General features: G+C 35.8%; 1 protein-coding gene across 1 annotated transcript; it reads right to left on the bottom strand.

Moving 5' to 3' along the window:
- Positions 1-160: 160 nt before the first annotated feature.
- cUnh1orf159 (chromosome Un C1orf159 homolog) lies at positions 161-4,651 on the bottom strand. Its single transcript, XM_081379936.1, has 8 exons — positions 4,593-4,651; positions 3,897-3,981; positions 3,591-3,677; positions 3,352-3,393; positions 2,628-2,762; positions 2,377-2,402; positions 2,202-2,232; positions 161-2,060 (listed from the first exon to the last, which is right to left on the bottom strand). Exons 2-8 carry the CDS (start codon positions 3,934-3,936, stop codon positions 1,957-1,959), a joined length of 465 nt encoding a protein of 154 aa, XP_081236062.1. The 5' UTR covers positions 3,937-3,981; positions 4,593-4,651; the 3' UTR covers positions 161-1,956.
- Between the last annotated feature and the right edge of the window lie 13,889 nt (positions 4,652-18,540).

The raw sequence follows: 18,540 nt of genomic DNA, 5'->3' as shown, positions 1-18,540 counted from the left end.
ATCAAATTCTTAAAAAATAGATTTATAACCACCACTCCCAACCTTGCTCTACATCTTCCTAGAACTTATAAAGCAAATGACTCTTTGATGATTAACACCATCTGCCACCTGGATTGTTTTCTGCTCTGATGATATAAAGTAATAAATAAATGACTTTTTTCCTCATAAATCAAAATATCTTTTATTTCTGTAAACACTGAAATCTTCATCAAATATTATTCAGTTTGTGATCAATACTCCATTAGGACATCAACATACAAAAAAGTTAATCAACAGCATCAATCGAACCATAATTCATATACAAAATATACTGACATGCTTTCCAGTTGCTGCACAACAGCAAATAAAATGACATGAGAAATAAGTTGAATTTAAGTGGTTATATTCTAGAATCAGTATCACTGATGTATCCCCATGAAAGCACATAATTTAACTTTACATCAAGTAAACATTCCTTACTTTTGCTTAATCCAGCATACTGAAGATTTAAAAATTTTACAAAACAAAGTTCAAATACCCCTTCCTAAAATGAAGTAGAAAAGATGTAGAAAAAAATCAACCATAATCCTTTAAATAAACAGAACCATTATTACAAATGAAAAAACTAAAAACAACACAGAAAATCATAAATATATAGGCATAGGGGATGATATGGCTTACTAAAAGGCCACTATTTTCAATAAACATTTTCAAAGTAAAGCTAAAAAAGTAACTGACTTCTCCAGCCCTTTCATACAAATACCAGTGTATCACTCTCTTTATGACACTACAATATTTTCAAGCATTTTTTGTTTGTTTGTTTGTTTTTCAATTTACCAGATAATCTAGGAGTTCTTTCATACTTTTACATTCCAATTTTGTATAAAATTTACAAAATCAAAAATGGTAACTTCACCCATTAGCACATTCACTTAATGGCACTTTATATTTTACAGTGGAAAAAAGGAATAAATGGGAACTCAATGTTTTAGTTGACTCCTTGTTTGGCAACAGTTTTTTCACAACAATTTTGATTATATATTGTGTGTTAACAGCAAGTTTGCAACTTTAAGGCCTAGCAAATTTGAAAGTATCGTTATAACTCAAACTTCTTTGGTGAAAGCCAGAACATTTTGTGTTGAATATAGTGAGGAATGTGCTATTGCTAGCGGATGGACATTTAATACACACTTGTTAGTATAACATGAATATGCTGTTAACACAGAAACCCAAGCCTAAAGTATTTTCAATGCTCATACAGGGTATTTCCAGCAAATGTACAGTATATGGCATCAATAAGTGCTGTTGAGACTGTACAGGGTTAATAGAAAATATAATATTTCACTGTACAGGAGCCAAACACTAAAATGGTTTTAACCAAACGGTAAATATGCTAATGTCTATTTATTTATGAGGTTTGAGGGGTTGGTTGTGTGCAAGTATGACTAACTGCGGAAGTCTTGTTTTATAGCCTAGTTCCAATGTCACAAGATTCAAAAGTACAATATCACACAAACATACAGGTAACAAATATAAACAGTACAAAATTCATAGAGAAAACAACTTGATTGACTGAATTATAGCTTAATCAAAAATACTCTAGTAGTGCAACACCTGGTCTTTAAAAAAAAAAGAAAGAAAGAAAAAAAAAGAAAGAAAGAAAGAAAGAAAGAAAGAAAGAAAGAAAGAAAGAAAGAAAGAAAGAAAGAAAGAAAGAAAGAAAGAAAGAAAGAAAGAAAGAAAGAACATATTGTGTGAAAAATATATAAATAGAAATAAATATCTGGATCAATGAAAAGATGATCTAAAAAAAAGTTTTCCAAGATAAAAGCCTACATCAAGATACTGGATGCCTCGTGTAGCCTACATAACTTTAAGGAAGGTTTCACAAAAAAGTTAACAATCCCATAAGGAAACAGTGCTATAGGACAGGTTCATGTTTTGAAAGGGGGTTTACAGACGGCCCTTGGAGGCTGGTCACACATTGTATACCTTGGTTACTGCCCCTGTTGCCACAGTAGCACTGTTGGATGCTGATGTTGCTGAAGGCCTCTCCCTCCTGACATATCTTGGCTTGCGAACTGCAGACGAAAAAAAAAAAATCAGATATTCCCAATAGATGTTTTGCCAATGAAATCTAGCACAGTTGGAACTAGGATACACCACCTATTTAGAACTTTGATAATTCAAAATACAGATTAAGTATTGACAATTTCTATTACCTGAAGATGTAGCTTCAGGAATCATGACAGCCTTGGAAGAAAATATGAACAAGTTAGTAATTTGGCATCCATTGTTAAGCTACAGTAATATTTAAAAAACAAAGCAGTGTTTGTCTTTGATAACATAAAAGGTTTTTAAGACAAAAACAAATGGATTTTAAGTGGATTATCTTACCGTCTCACTTGGTTGGAATATAAAAGCTGATAAAGGAAAATTACACAATTTACAAACCTCAAAAAAATCATCTTGAATAAAAGAAACCTCAAAACACTACCAATCATAATAATAAAAAAATAAAACAAAATATGAAACACAGTTAGGTAAATCCAAACTTAAAAGAAGACGTCACTAACAAAACTGTTCCTATGTCAAAAAAAGCACTGATTTACACATTTATGACGTTTAAGACTTTTCATTTTTTTTACCCTTATTGCGCCTGTAGAAGACTCCAGGGAGGCGGTTGGAGCGCTTAAGGTAAAAGAAAGATGCGACTGAGAGGATGAGGCCCAGGCTGATCAGTAGAGTTCCTAGAAGGACAGAAGCCGCTACACCTGGACCACCTGCCATTAAAATGCAAAGGATGAAATTATAGTGCTGTACTATAGAGCCCCGCATATGACATGCTGGAAAAAATGAACAAATCAAATATGTCAGCATGTTTTACTAATTCGTTCACTCCTTTTAAGTATAGTGTGCACGATATAAGAATTTGTTCCCTTGATTTAGTTAAATCAAATCAAATTAGTACAACGTGGCCATGATTTACTAAATCAAGGGAACAAATTATTATAATCTGCACACGATTTACTAAAACAAGGGAACAAATTATTATATTGTGCGAACAATTTAGTTAAAACGAGGGAACTGATTAGTACAACGTGGCCACGATTTACTAAATCATTGGAACTAATTATTATATTGTGTGCATGATTTAGTAAAACGAGGGAACAAATTAGTCAATTGTGGCCACGATTTACTAAAAAGAGAAAATTAATTCTTAATTCGTGTCCACAATACTCATATTTTTGTCTGCATGTCCTGTGCAGGACTCCTTTCAAATCAATATCAATATACAAAAATAAACTAGGTTTTGAAGCAGGTTTTTTTGTGAGCTGTTCACATAACTATTATTAAATAATGGTAACTTACCAATCATTTTGATTAATGTTCCTGGAAAGGGACTAGTCCTTGCTAGAAGGAGAGTAGAAAACAACAATGATATAATAAATAAAGAGCACATCTAAGAAGTACCCAAGTAGGTAAACAAATAACTCCTAGAGTCAAATGATTCCCAAATTGTAGCTTCAACATTTCAATGAGGCATGACGCATGAAGAAAAATCCACATTAAGCAATCTTCTAGACTATGTAGTTATTTATGGCACTTACTATTGTTAAATGAAGTTGAATTTCCCTGTTCTGCTGAGTCACAGGACACACAAAAGGTTGTACTGTTCTCCTGAACTTGAAGGAGCCCTAGAGGAGGATCCAAATGCACTATCAATATCAATTGTACTAAAATGTCCCTATAACCCATCAATAACATACAATTCCAAGGAACTAGTTTCACACCAAGTATGCATAGAAAATTTGCTCAGGTTGTATTTACAAGGCACATTCCTTTCCATCACTGTTCTAGTGTTATTTAAAAATTATTCACAATTTGAAAAATTACATTTGAGGATTACAACATACCAGGATTACAGAGTGAAATATTTGCACAGGTTTCATTCATTCTCTTTATTCTCTCACAACAGTCATTGGAGTTTTCAAGCAGAGCCTGAAACACATGCAAAACCAAAATACAAATCAAGAATGGTCTCTAGAATTTCTAACACAAAAAGAGCAGCACTGATGTAGCAGACTGTACTGATGAGATTACTCCTGTGGATTAGATGGAGTCAAAATGGATTTAAAATGGATAAGCCCATTATGTTTATGCTCTAAAATGCCCAAATTTGAGGTAATCCGGTTTTGTGTTCGGTTTAACATGTAAATTTGTATATTTAATAAATGCAGGGTAACGTTAATTGTCAAATTCAAGATTGAGCCATCAAGTTTTCTGAGGACGTCAACTCATCTCACGAGCCGTCTAATTCTACACTGATGATTCAAATGTCGTTTTTGGTCGGTGGTTGTATATTCTCTAAAGAATGTGATTTTAGCACCAGTTTTGAAGACATACAGTATGACACACAAGCTACCCCACCAAACAAGTTCTTCAACAGTATATTTACCGAACAACTGGCTAATTACTGTAACGTTAGCTTGCTGTGTGGATAACTGGTATGCCATTTTACAAAACACTCTACGAATAAAACAGAAGCAATGACTGTTTCGTTTTCCGACGACATAAGACAGATTTATGTGATAATAAGCACGTGAACTTACCTGCGAAACGTTTTAATATGTCAGAAATCTGTTGACAACCGGAGTTCAGTTTACTTCCTGATAAATAAACTGCACTGCCAAAATACAAGTCTTTTTAGATTCGCTTTTATTAGACCACCATTATTAGAACATTTTTATTAATAATGTGTGTTCATATTGTGATGCGATCATGCGAATAACATTTATTATCTAAACATACTAAAGCGAAACAGATCAGTCAATGCCGTAATATTAGGGGTTTTACTGTTCTTTATTTTCTGCTCCCTCAGTGTATTTTAACGATTAAGTTGTTAATAAGAACATATGTGAAATGAAATATCAGAGTTGCTTTGCATTTTCTAAGATGTATGGCGGTTATTGACCGCGGTCAAGCCAGCCGTGGTTTGAAAATACACGGTCAAGCCAGCCGCCAAAAAAAAAAGCGTGTGCGCCTATTACTGTGAATACGGTAATTTCAGTAACAGCAGAGAGAACGCGCTTTCAGAGCGCTTGAGTTGCCCAGATCTCTCTCTCTCTCTCTCTCTCTCTCTCTCTCTCTCTCTCTCTCTCTCTCTCTCTCTCTCTCTCTCTCTCTCTCTCTCTCTCTCTCTCTCTCTCTCTCTCTCTCTCTCTCTCTCTCTCTATCCTTTTTCTTTATTTTTTCTCTCTCTCTTTCTTTTTTCTATCTTTTTCTTCTTCTTTATCTATCTATCTATCTATCTATCTATCTATCTATCTATCTATCTATCTATCTATCTATCTATCTATCTATCTTTTTTCTTTCTTCTCTCTCTCTCTCTCTTTCTTTCTTTTTTTCTTTTTTTCTATCTTTTTCTTCTTCTATCTATCTATCTATCTATCTATCTATCTATCTATCTATCTATCTATCTATCTATCTATCTATCTATCTATCTATCTATCTATCTATCTATCTATCTATCTATCTATCTTTTTTCTTTCTTCTCTCTCTCTCTCTTTCTTTCTTTTTTTCTTTTTTTCTATCTTTTTCTTCTTCTTTATCTATCTATCTATCTATCTATCTATCTATCTATCTATCTATCTATCTATCTATCTATCTATCTATCTATCTATCTATCTATCTGTGAGAGACTATATAAGATGCCATATTTCGAGAGTTTTTGTACTTTGTTATCCTTTTAATATACATGTTGTCATTGCAAGTTGTGTATTTCTTTGACTAATGTTTTTTATTTTTCTTTGTAGGTCATATCTAGAGAATTTTATGTAGAGGTTTACAACATAATTATTTGCAAAAAAGCAGTAAAATAAAGTATACATTCTTTCTAAATACATCTTTTGGTTTTTGTTTTCATATATATTTTTTACTACATTAAAAGTTTCTGGAATTCAATGTCCCACCTAGTATGCACACCTCATTTAAAACCATTTTACTGCAGCATTTTGGAGATACGTCAATTTATTCGACTTTGGAGGCCTATAAAGTCCACATTTCTAATAAGTAGAAAAAATGAATGGTCAGTTTTTATAGGGGACATCCCATACAGTATGCAAACCTCATATGTAACAATTTTTACTGCAGCGTTTTGGAGATATGTCACATTTTACTACTTCAGAGTCCTATAAAGACCTCATTTCTTATAAGTAGAAAAAACTAATGGTCAGTTCTTATAGGCGATGTCCCATACTGTATACACGCCTCATATCAAAACATTTTACTGCAGCATTTAGAAGTTTTGTCACATTTTACAACTTTAGAGGCCTTTAAAGACATAATTTCTAATAAGTAGAAAAAACTAATAGTCAGTTCTTATAGGGGACGTCCCATACAGTATGCACACCTCATATCAAAACATTTTACTGCAGCATTTTAGAGTTTTGTCACATTTTTACTAATTCAGAGGCCTATAAACACCTCATTTCTAATAAGTAGAAAAAACTAATGGCCATTTCTTATAGGGGACGTCCCATACAGTATGCACACCTCATATCAAAACATTTTACTGTAGCATTTTGGAGATATGTCACATTTTACCATTTTATAGGCCTATAAAGACCTCATTTCTAATAAGTAGAAAAAACTAATGGCCATTTCTTATAGGGGATGTCCCATACAGTATGCACACCTCATATCAAAACATTTTACTGTAGCATTTTGGAGATATGTAACATTTTACTATTTTAGAGGCCTATAAAGACTTCATTTCTAATGAGTAGAAAAAACTAATGGCCATTTCTTATAGGGGACGTCCCATACAGTATACACGCCTCATTTCAAAACATTTTACTGCAGCATTTTGGAGTTATGTCACATTTTGCTACTTTAGAGGCCTATAAACACCTCATTTCTAATAAGTAGAAAAAACGAATGGCCATTTCTTATAGGGGACGTCCCATACAGTATGTACACCTCATATCAAAACATTTTACTGTAGCATTTTGGAGATATGTCACATTTTACTATTTTAGAGGTCTATTAAGACCTCATTAGTAAAAAGTAGAAACAACTAATGGCCATTTCTTATAGGGGACGTCCCATACAATATGCAAAACTCATATCAAAGCATTTTACTGCAGCATTTTGGAGTTATGTCACTACTTTAGAGGCCTATAAAGTTCTCATTTCTAAAAAGTAGAAAAAACTGATGGCCATTTCTTATAGGGGACGTCCCATACAGTATACACGCCTCATATCAAAACATTTTACTGTAGCATTTTGGAGTCATGTCACATTTTGCTACTTTAGAGGCCTGTAAAGACCTAATTTCTAATAAGTAGAAAAAACTAATGGTCAGTTCTTATAGGGGACGTCCCATACAGTATGCACACCTCATATCAACACATTTTACTGCAGCATTTTGGAGTTTTGTCACATTTTACTACTTCAGAGGCCTATAAACACCTCATTTCTAATAAGTAGAAAAAACTAATGGTCAGTTCTTATAGGGGACGTCCCATACAGTATTGTACACCTCATATCAAAACATTTTACTGTATCATTTTGGAGATATGTCACATTTTACTATTTTAGAGGCCTATAAAGACCTAATTTCTAATAAGTAGAAAAAACTAATGGCCATTTCTTACAGGGGACGTCCCCATACAATATGCACGCCTCATATCAAAGCATTTTACTGCAGCGTTTTGGAGTTATGTCACATTTTACAACTTTAGAGGCCTATAAAGATCTCATTTCTAATAAGTAGAAAAAACTAATGGCCATTTCTTATAGGGGACACCCCATAGAGTATGTACGCCTCATATCGAAACATTTTACTGCAGCATTTTGGAGTTATGTCACATTTTACTACTTTAGAGGCCTATAAACACCTCATTTCTAATAAGTAGAAAAAACTAATGGCCATTTCTTACAGGGGACGTCCCCATACAATATGCACGCCTCATATCAAAGCATTTTACTGCAGCGTTTTGGAGTTATGTCACATTTTACAACTTTAGAGGCCTATAAAGATCTCATTTCTAATAAGTAGAAAAAACTAATGGCCATTTCTTATAGGGGACACCCCATAGAGTATGTACGCCTCATATCGAAACATTTTACTGCAGCATTTTGGAGTTATGTCACATTTTACTACTTTAGAGCCCTATAAACACCTCATTTCTAATAAGTAGAAAAAACTAATGGCCATTTTTTACAGGGGACGCCCCATACAGTATGCACACCTCAAATCAAAACATTTTACTGCAGCATTTTGGAGTTATGTCACATTTTACTACTTTAGAGGCCTATAAAGACTTAGGGCCCTATCTTGCACCCAGCGCAATTGACCTTGTACACCGACGCATGTATCATTCCTATTTTGCACCCGCGCAAAGCGCGTTTTTCCCTCCACAGAAGCACGTCGCTAAACTAGGGAATGAACTTGCGCTCCCTGGGCGGTTCAGCGCAAAAAAGGAGGCGTGTTCCAGCGCAAACGTTCCTTCATGCTATTTTGCAGGTTTAGAAAACAGTTGCGCCACTAACAGGAAAAAATGGTTTAAAGTCAGTGGCGCGTTGCGCATGTTATTCATATGCTATTTTAAGGGCGCATGCTTGGCCATAATCAATGTAGCATGTGCACAACGCTCATACACTTTGATTCTCTCATCTACACAGAAGCAGCAGTTTTCATTTTTGCAAATTATACATTATTACGATAGATAGATAGATAGATAGATAGATAGATAGATAGATAGATAGATAGATAGATAGATAGATAGATAGATAGATAGATAGATAGATAGATAGATAGATAGATAGATAGGCTATACAATTTATTATAAAAGCATACATCTAGCTTACACATTTACCCAAATTATCATACGCCTTTTTAACCGAAGTTAATTTGGGTGTGTTTCTCCATCCCCAACGTCCCTGACGAGAGCGTTGCTCTCCTCGGCTGTGAACCGCTCCTGGCGCGCGCCTGGCAAATCCGCCGTTATAATAGGAATCCGCTTTAGAACAAGCGCGCCTGCTCTTAAAGGGAATGTGAGATGACGCTCTGATTGGTTTATTTCACGTTACGCCCAAACCACACCTATGAATAATGAAGCTACTTCAGACCAACCCATTTTAGATTTGCGCCTGGCGCAAGAGTCATTTATCCCGCCGGGAAAATAGCAACAGCGCCAAGACCCGCCCACAAAGTTACTTGCGCTTTGCGCTTTGACACTTGCGTTTCAGATCGTTAAAATAGGGCCCATAATTTCTAATAAGTAGAAAAAACTAATGGCCATTTTTTATAGGGGACATCCCATACAGTATGTACACCTCATATCAAAACATTTTACTGTAGCATTTTGGAGATATGTCACATTTTACTACTTTAGAGCCCTATAAAGACCTTATTTCTAATAAGTAGAAAAAAATAATGGTCAGTTCTTATAGGGGACGTCCCATACAGTATGCACACCTCATATCAAAACATTTTACTGCAGCATTTTGGAGTTTTGTCACATTTTACTACTTTAGAGGCCTATAAAGACCTTATTTCTAATAAGTAGAAAAAAATAATGGTCAGTTCTTATAGGGGACGTCCCATACAGTATGCACACCTCATATCAAAACATTTTACTGCAGCATTTTGGAGTTTTGTCACAGTTTACTACTTTAGAGGCCTATAAAGACCTTATTTCTAATAAGTAGAAAAAACTAATGGTCAGTTATTATAGGGGACGTCCCATACAGTATTGTACACCTCATATCAAAACATTTTACTGTATCATTTTGGAGATATGTCACATTTTACTATTTTAGAGGCCTATAAAGACCTCATTTCTAATAAGTAGAAAAAACTAATGGCCATTTCTTACAGGGGACGTCCCCATAGAGTATGTACGCCTCATATCGAAACATTTTACTGCAGCATTTTGGAGTTATGTCACATTTTACTACTTTAGAGGCCTATAAAGACATAATTTCTAATAAGTAGAAAAAACTAATGGCCATTTTTTATAGGGGACGTCCCATACAGTATGTACACATCATATCAAAACATTTTACTGTAGCATTTTGGAGATATGTCACATTTTACTATCAGAGGCCTATAAAGACCTCATTTCTAATAAGTAGAAAAAACGAATGGTCAGTTCTTATAGGGGACGTCCCATACAGTATGCACACCTCATATCAAAACATTTTACTGCAGCATTTTGGAGTTATTTCACATTTTACTACTTCAGAGGCCTATAAGGACCTCATTTCTAATAAGTAGAAAAAAGTAATGGCCCTTTCTTATAGGGGACGTCCCATACAGTATGCACACCTTATATCAAAGCATTTTACTGTAGCGTTTTGGAGTTTTGTCACATTTTACTACTTTAGAGGCCTATAAAGACCTCATTTCTAATAAGTAGAAAAAAATAATGGTCAGTTCTTATAGGGGACGTCCCATACAGTATACACACCTCATATCAAAACATTTTACTGTAGCATTTTGGAGTTATGTCACATTTTGCTACTTTAGAGGCCTATAAAGACCTCATTTCTAATAAGTAGAAAAAACGAATGGCCATTTCTTATAGGGGACGTCCCATACAGTATGTACACCTCATATCAAAACATTTTATTGTAGCATTTTGGAGATATGTCACATTTTACTATTTTAGAGGTCTATAAAGACCTCATTAGTAAAAAGTAGAAACAACTAATGGCCATTTCTTATAGGGGACGTCCCATACAGTATGCATACCTCATATCAAACCATTTTACTGTAGCATTTTGGAGATATGTCACATTTTACTATCAGAGGGCTTTAAAGACCTAATTTCTAATAAGTAGAAAAAACTAATGGTCAGTTCTTATAGGGGACATCCCATACAGTATGCACACCTCATATCAACACATTTTACTGCAGCATTTTGGAGTTTTGTCACATTTTACTACTTCAGAGGCCCATAAACACCTCATTTCTAAACAGTAGAAAAAACGAATGGTCAGTTCTTATAGGGGACGTCCCATACAGTATTGTACACCTCATATCAAAACATTTTACTGTATCATTTTGGAGATATGTCACATTTTACTATTTTAGAGGCCTATAAAGACCTCATTTCTAATAAGTAGAAAAAACTAATGGCCATTTCTTACAGGGGACGTCCCCATACAATATGCACGCCTCATATCAAAGCATTTTACTGCAGCGTTTTGGAGTTATGTCACATTTTACAACTTTAGAGGCCTATAAAGATCTCATTTCTAATAAGTAGAAAAAACTAATGGCCATTTCTTATAGGGGACACCCCATAGGGTATGTACGCCTCATATCGAAACATTTTACTGCAGCATTTTAGAGTTATGTCACATTTTACTACTTTAGAGGCCCATAAACACCTCATTTCTAATAAGTAGAAAAAACTAATGGCCATTTCTTACAGGGGACGCCCCATACAGTATTTACACCTCAAATCAAAACATTTTACTGCAGCATTTTGGAGTTATGTCACATTTTACTACTTTAGAGGCCTATAAGGACCTCATTTCTAATAAGTAGAAAAAACTAATGGCCATTTTTTATAGGGGACGTCCCATACAGTATGTACACCTCATATCAAAACATTTTACTGTAGCATTTTGGAGATATGTCACATTTTACTATCAGAGGCCTATAAACACCTCATTTCTAATAAGTAGAAAAAACTAATGGCCATTTCTTATAGGGGACACCCCATAGGGTATGTACGCCTCATATCGAAACATTTTACTGCAGCATTTTAGAGTTATGTCACATTTTACTACTTTAGAGGCCCATAAACACCTCATTTCTAATAAGTAGAAAAAACTAATGGCCATTTCTTACAGGGGACGCCCCATACAGTATTTACACCTCAAATCAAAACATTTTACTGCAGCATTTTGGAGTTATGTCACATTTTACTACTTTAGAGGCCTATAAGGACCTCATTTCTAATAAGTAGAAAAAACTAATGGCCATTTTTTATAGGGGACGTCCCATACAGTATGTACACCTCATATCAAAACATTTTACTGTAGCATTTTGGAGATATGTCACATTTTACTATCAGAGGCCTATAAAGACCTCATTTCTAATAAGTAGAAAAAACTAATGGTCAGTCCTTATAGGGGACATCCCATACGGTATGCACACCTCATATCAAAACATTTTACTGTAGCATTTTGGAGATATGTCATATTTTAATACTTTAGAGGCCTATAAACACCTCATTTCTAATAAGTAGAAAAAACTAATGATCAGCTATTATAGGGGACGTCCCATACAGTATGCACACCTCATATCAAAGCATTTTACTGTAGCGTTTTGGAGTTTTGTCACATTTTACTACTTTAGAGGCCTATAAAGACCTCATTTCTAATAAGTAGAAAAAACTAATCGTCAGTTCTTATAGGGGACATCCCATACAGTATGCACGCCTCATATCAAAACATTTTACTGCAGCATTTTGGAGATATGTCACATTTTACTACTTTAGAGGCCTATAAAGACCTTATTTCTAATAAGTAGAAAAAACTAATGGTCAGTTCTTATAGGGGACGTCCCATACGGTATGCACACCTCATATCAAAACATTTTACTGCAGCATTTTGGAGTTTTGTCACAGTTTACTACTTTAGAGGCCTATAAAGACCTTATTTCTAATAAGTAGAAAAAACTACTGGTCAGTTCTTATAGGGGACGTCCCATACGGTATGCACACCTCATATCAAAACATTTTACTGTAGCATTTTTGAGTTTTGTCACATTTTACTACTTCAGAGGCCCATAAACACCTCATTTCTAATAAGTAGAAAAAACTAATGGTCAGTTCTTATAGGGGACGTCCCATACGGTATGCACACCTCATATCAAAGCATTTTACTGTAGCGTTTTGGAGTTTTGTCACATTTTACTACTTTAGAGGCCTATAAAAACCTAATTTATAATAAGTAGAAAAAACTGATGGTCAGTTTTTATAGGGGACATCCCATACAGTATGCACACCTCATATCAAAACATTTTACTGCAGCATTTTGGAGTTTTGTCAAATTTTACAACTTCAGAGGCCCATAAACACCTAATTTCTAATAAGAAGAAAAAACTAATGGTCAGTTCTTATAGGGGAGGTCCCATACAGTATGCACACCTCATATCAAAACATTTTACTGCAGCATTTTGGAGTTTTGTCAAATTTTACAAGTTCAGAGGCCCATAAACACCTCATTTCTAATAAGTAGAAAAAATTAATGGTCAGTTCTTATAGGGGACGTCCCATACAGTATGTACACCTCATATCAAAACATTTTACTGTAGCATTTTGGAGATATGTCACATTTTACTACTTCAGAGGCCCATAAACACCTCAATTCTAATAAGTAGAAAAAACTAATGGTCAGTTCTTATAGGGGACGTCCCATACGGTATGCACACCTCATTTCAAAGCATTTTACTGTAGCGTTTTGGAGTTTTGTCACATTTTACTACTTCAGAGGCCCATAAACACCTCATTTCTAATAAGTAGAAAAAACTAATGGTCAGTTCTTATAGGGGACGTCCCATACAGTATGCACACCTCAAATCAAAGCATTTTACTGCAGCATTTTGGAGTTTTGTCACATTTTACTACTTCAGAGGCCTATAAAGACCTTATTTCTAATAAGTAGAAAAAACTAATGGCCATTTCTTATAGGGGACGTCCCATACAGTATGCACACCTCATATCAATACATTTTACTGCAGCATTTTGGAGTTTTGTAACATTTTACTACTTTAGAGGCCTATAAATAACTTATTTCTAATAAGTAGACCACAGCCAGGACTGCCTCCCACGGCGGCGGTGCAGGAGGCAGTAGCCATGGAGTGAAGAGTCCAGACGCCACCATGGGGACTGCCGGTGGTGACGACAGTGATGGATGTAGAGCACACCGCGTAGCCAGAGAAGCCATGAGGCAGTGAGACACAAAGACCTATGCGACCGTAGCTGGGCCGCAGCGACGACCCCCTGAGGTGGAAGCAGGGATCCTGAGGTTAGAGGCTGAGCTGGAGCGACCATATGTGAAGGTGGAGCCTGAGGGAGTGTGGGGCTAGCCAAAGCTGAAGAGGTGGAGGGCCACAGGGCAACAAATGGGTCACAAGTCCATGGCAAAAGTGGTGCGATGACCAACCCAAGTGGAGCCGACGTGCCGAGGGAGCCCGGCGAGGCCGAATGGCCAATGGTCCACGTTGGAGTCGAGGGTGGTAAGAGCACAGGAGCCAGGGCGACGGGTAGAGGTGGAGAGGAGGCGGTGCACTCAGAGGCTGGAGGCGGAGCCACAGTCTCCACACTCCCAGGAGGAGATGGCTCCCAGCAGGCCCAAGATGTAGCCGTGCCACTGAGAGGAGGCTGAGATGCACTGCGGGACAAATGGGAGGAGGAGATGACTGGGTGGCAGGAGTGTCTTGGGACTGCAGAAACATACAGATACTGAGGAAACATACACATTTATTACAAGTGGTTTGGAGAGGTGGTGGGAGAGGGAGGTTGGACGGGACAATTGAATTCATTCTCGCTGCTTTCGGTGGGTTCATGCTGCTGATCCTCACAGTCTGGGTGATCTTGGCTGGGAACTGGGTTGTGAGTGGGACTGGCGTTGTTGTCCACAGTTACGACGGTGAATGGCGTCACAAGCATTCAAAAGATGCCAGCAACCACTCTACAAATTCTGAATTTCTACTTATTTAAAATGAGGTCTTTATAAGCCTCTGAAGTAGTAAAATGTGACATAACTCCAAAATGCTGCAGTAAAATGTTTTGATATGAGGTATGCACACTATATGGGACGTCCCCTATTAGAACTGACCATTCGTTTTTTCTACTTATTAGAAATGAGGTCTTTCTAGGCCTCTGAAGTAGTAAAATGTGACAAAACTCCAAAATGCTGCAGTAAAATGCTTTGATATGAGGTATGCATACCGTATGGGACATCCCCAATAATATCTGACCGTTAGTTTTTTCTACTTATTAGAAATGAGGTCTTTATAGGCCTATGAAGTAGTAAAATGTGACATAACTCCAAAACGCTACAGTAAAATGCTTTGATATGAGGTGTGCATACCGTATGGGACGTCCCCAATAAGATCTGACTGTTAGTTGTTTCTACTTATTAGAAATAAGGTCTTTATAGGCCTCTGAAGTAGTAAAATGTGATATAACTCCAAAACGCTACAGTAAAATGCTTTGATATGAGGTGTGCATACCGTATGGGACGTCCCCAATAAGATCTGACCGTTAGTTTTTTCTACTTATAAGAAATGAGGTCTTTATAGGCCTCTGAAGTAGTAAAATGTGAAGTAACTCCAAATTGCTGCCGTAAAATGTTTTGATATGAGGCGTGCATACTGTATGGGACTCCCCTATAAGAAATGGACATTATTTTTTTCTACTTATTAGAAATGAGGTCTTTCTAGGCCTCTAAAGTAGTAAAATGTGACAAAAATCCAAAATGCTGTAGTAAAATGTTTTGATATGATTTGTGTGCATACTGTATGGGATGTCCCCTATAAGAACTGACCATTAGTTTTTTCTACTTATTAGAAATGAGGTCTTTATAGGCCTCTGAAGTAGTAAAATGTGAAGTTACTCCAAAATGCTGCAGTAAAATGTTTTGATATGAGGTGTGTATACTGTATGGGACGTCCCCTGTAAAAACTGACCATTAGTTTTTTCTACTTATTAGAAAAGAGGGTTTTATAGGCCTCTAAAGTAGTAAAATATGACAAAACTCCAAAATGCTACAGTAAAATGTTTTGATATGAGGTGTGCATACCGTATGGGACGTCCCCTATAAGAACTGACCATTAGTTTTTTCTACTTATTAGAAATGAGGTCTTTATAGGCCTCTAAAGTAGTAAAATGTGACAAAACTCCAAAACGCTACAGTAAAATGCTTTGATATGATGTGTGCATACTGTATGGGACCTCCCCTATAAGAACTGACCATTAGTTTTTTCTACTTATTAGAAATGAGGTGTTTATGGGCCTCTGAAGTTGTAAAATTTGACAAAACTCCAAAATGCTGCAGTAAAATGTTTTGATATGAGGTGTGCATACTGTATGGGATGTCCCCTATAAAAACTGACCATTAGTTTTTTCTACTTATTAGAAATTAGGTTTTTATAGGCCTCTAAAGTAGTAAAATGTGACAAAACTCCAAAACGCTACAGTAAAATGCTTTGATATGAGGTGTGCATACCGTATGGGACCTCCCCTATAAGAACTGACCATTAGTTTTTTCTACTTATTAGAAATGAGGTGTTTATGGGCCTCTGAAGTAGTAAAATGTGACAAAACTCAAAAATGCTACAGTAAAATGTTTTGATATGAGGTGTGCATACCGTATGGGACGTCCCCTATAAGAACTGACCATTAGTTTTTCTACTTATTAGAAATGAGGTCTTTATAGGCCTCTAAAGTAGTAAAATGTGACAAAACTCCAAAACGCTACTGTAAAATGCTTTGATATGAGGTGTGCATACTGTATGGGACGTCCCCTATAAGAACTGACCATTAGTTTTTTCTACTTATTAGAAATGAGGTGTTTATGGGCCTCTGAAGTTGTAAAATTTGACAAAACTCCAAAATGCTGCAGTAAAATGTTTTGATATGAGGTGTGCATACCGTATGGGACGTCCCCTGTAAAAACTGACCATTACTTTTTTCTACTTATTAGAAATGAGGTCTTTATAGGCCTCTAAAGTAGTAAAATGTGACAAAACTCCAAAACGCTACAGTAAAATGCTTTGATATAAGGTGTGCATACTGTATGGGACGTCCCCTATAAGAAAGGGCCATTACTTTTTTCTACTTATTAGAAATGAGGTCCTTATAGGCCTCTGAAGTAGTAAAATGTGAAATAACTCCAAAATGCTGCAGTAAAATATTTTGATATGAGGTGTGCATACTGTATGGGACGTCCCCTGTAAAAACTGACCATTACTTTTTTCTACTTATTAGAAATGAGGTCTTTATAGGCCTCTGAAGTAGTAAAATGTGACATATCTCCAAAATGCTACAGTAAAATGTTTTGATATGAGGTGTGCATACTATATGGGACGTCCTCTATAAGAAATGGCCATTAGTTTTTCTACTTATTAGAAATAAGGTCTTTATAGGCCTCTAAAGTAGTTAAATACAACATATCTCCAAAATGCTGCAGTAAAATGTTTTGATATGAGGTGTGAATAATGTATGGGACGTCCCCTATAAGAACTGACCATTCGTTTTTTCTACTTATTAGAAATGAGGTCTTTATAGGGCTCTGATAGTAAAATGTGACATATCTCCAAAATGCTACAGTAAAATGTTTTGATATGAGGTGTATATACTGTATGGGACGTCCCCTATAAAAAATGGCCATTAGTTTTTTCTACTTATTAGAAATTATGTCTTTATAGGCCTCTAAAGTAGTAAAATGTGACATATCTCCAAAATGCTGCAGTAAAATGTTTTGATATGAGGTGTGCATACTTTATGGGATGTCCCCTATAAGAACTGACCATTAGTTTTTTCTACTTATTAGAAATAAGGTCTTTATAGGCCTCTAAAGTAGTAAAATGTGACAAAACTCCAAAATGCTGCAGTAAAATGTTTTGATATGAGGTGTGCATACTGTATGGGACGTCCCCTATAAGAACTGTCCATTATTTTTTTCTACTTATTAGAAATAAGGACTTTATAGGCCTCTAAAGTAGTAAAATGTGACATATCTCCAAAATGCTACAGTAAAATGTTTTGATATGAGGTGTACATACTGTATGGGATGTCCCCTATAAAAAATGGCCATTAGTTTTTTCTACTTATTAGAAATTATGTCTTTATAGGCCTCTAAAGTAGTAAAATGTGACATAACTCCAAAATGCTGCAGTAAAATGTTTTGATATGAGGTGTGCATACTGTATGGGACGTCCCCTATAAGAACTGTCCATTATTTTTTTCTACTTATTAGAAATAAGGACTTTATAGGCCTCTAAAGTAGTAAAATGTGACATATCTCCAAAATGCTACAGTAAAATGTTTTGATATGAGGTGTACAATACTGTATGGGATGTCCCCTATAAGAACTGACCATTAGTTTTTTCTACTTATTAGAAATGAGGTGTTTATAGGCCTCTAAAGTAGTAAAATGTGACATAACTCCAAAATGCTGCAGTAAAATGTTTTGATTTGAGGTGTGCATACTGTATGGGGCGTCCCCTGTAAAAAATGGCCATTAGTTTTTTCTACTTATTAGAAATGAGGTGTTTATAGGCCTCTAAAGTAGTAAAATGTGACATAACTCCAAAATGCTGCAGTAAAATGTTTCGATATGAGGCGTACATACTCTATGGGGTGTCCCCTATAAGAAATGGCCATTAGTTTTTTCTACTTATTAGAAATGAGGTGTTTATAGGCCTCTAAAGTAGCAAAATGTGACATGACTCCAAAATGCTACAGTAAAATGTTTTGATATGAGGCGTGTATACTGTATGGGACGTCCCCTATAAGAACTGACCATCAG

The sequence above is a fragment of the Scardinius erythrophthalmus genome (genome assembly GCF_964197995.2).
Source record: "Scardinius erythrophthalmus genome assembly, chromosome: 12".
NCBI lineage: Eukaryota > Metazoa > Chordata > Actinopteri > Cypriniformes > Leuciscidae > Scardinius > Scardinius erythrophthalmus.
This window is presented reverse-complemented; position numbering and strand designations above follow the sequence as displayed.

Bases quoted from the DNA above. Each gene is read 5' to 3' on its own strand.
- cUnh1orf159 (XM_081379936.1), bottom strand. From the start codon at position 3,936: ATGAATGAAACCTGTGCAAATATTTCACTCTGTAATCCTG. The intron at 3,678-3,896 runs GTATGTTGTAAT...ATCCTCCTCTAG, and splicing joins TATTTCACTCTGTAATCCTG to GGCTCCTTCAAGTTCAGGAG. The intron at 2,233-2,376 runs GTAAGATAATCC...TTTTCTTCCAAG, and splicing joins TATTCCAACCAAGTGAGACG to GCTGTCATGATTCCTGAAGC.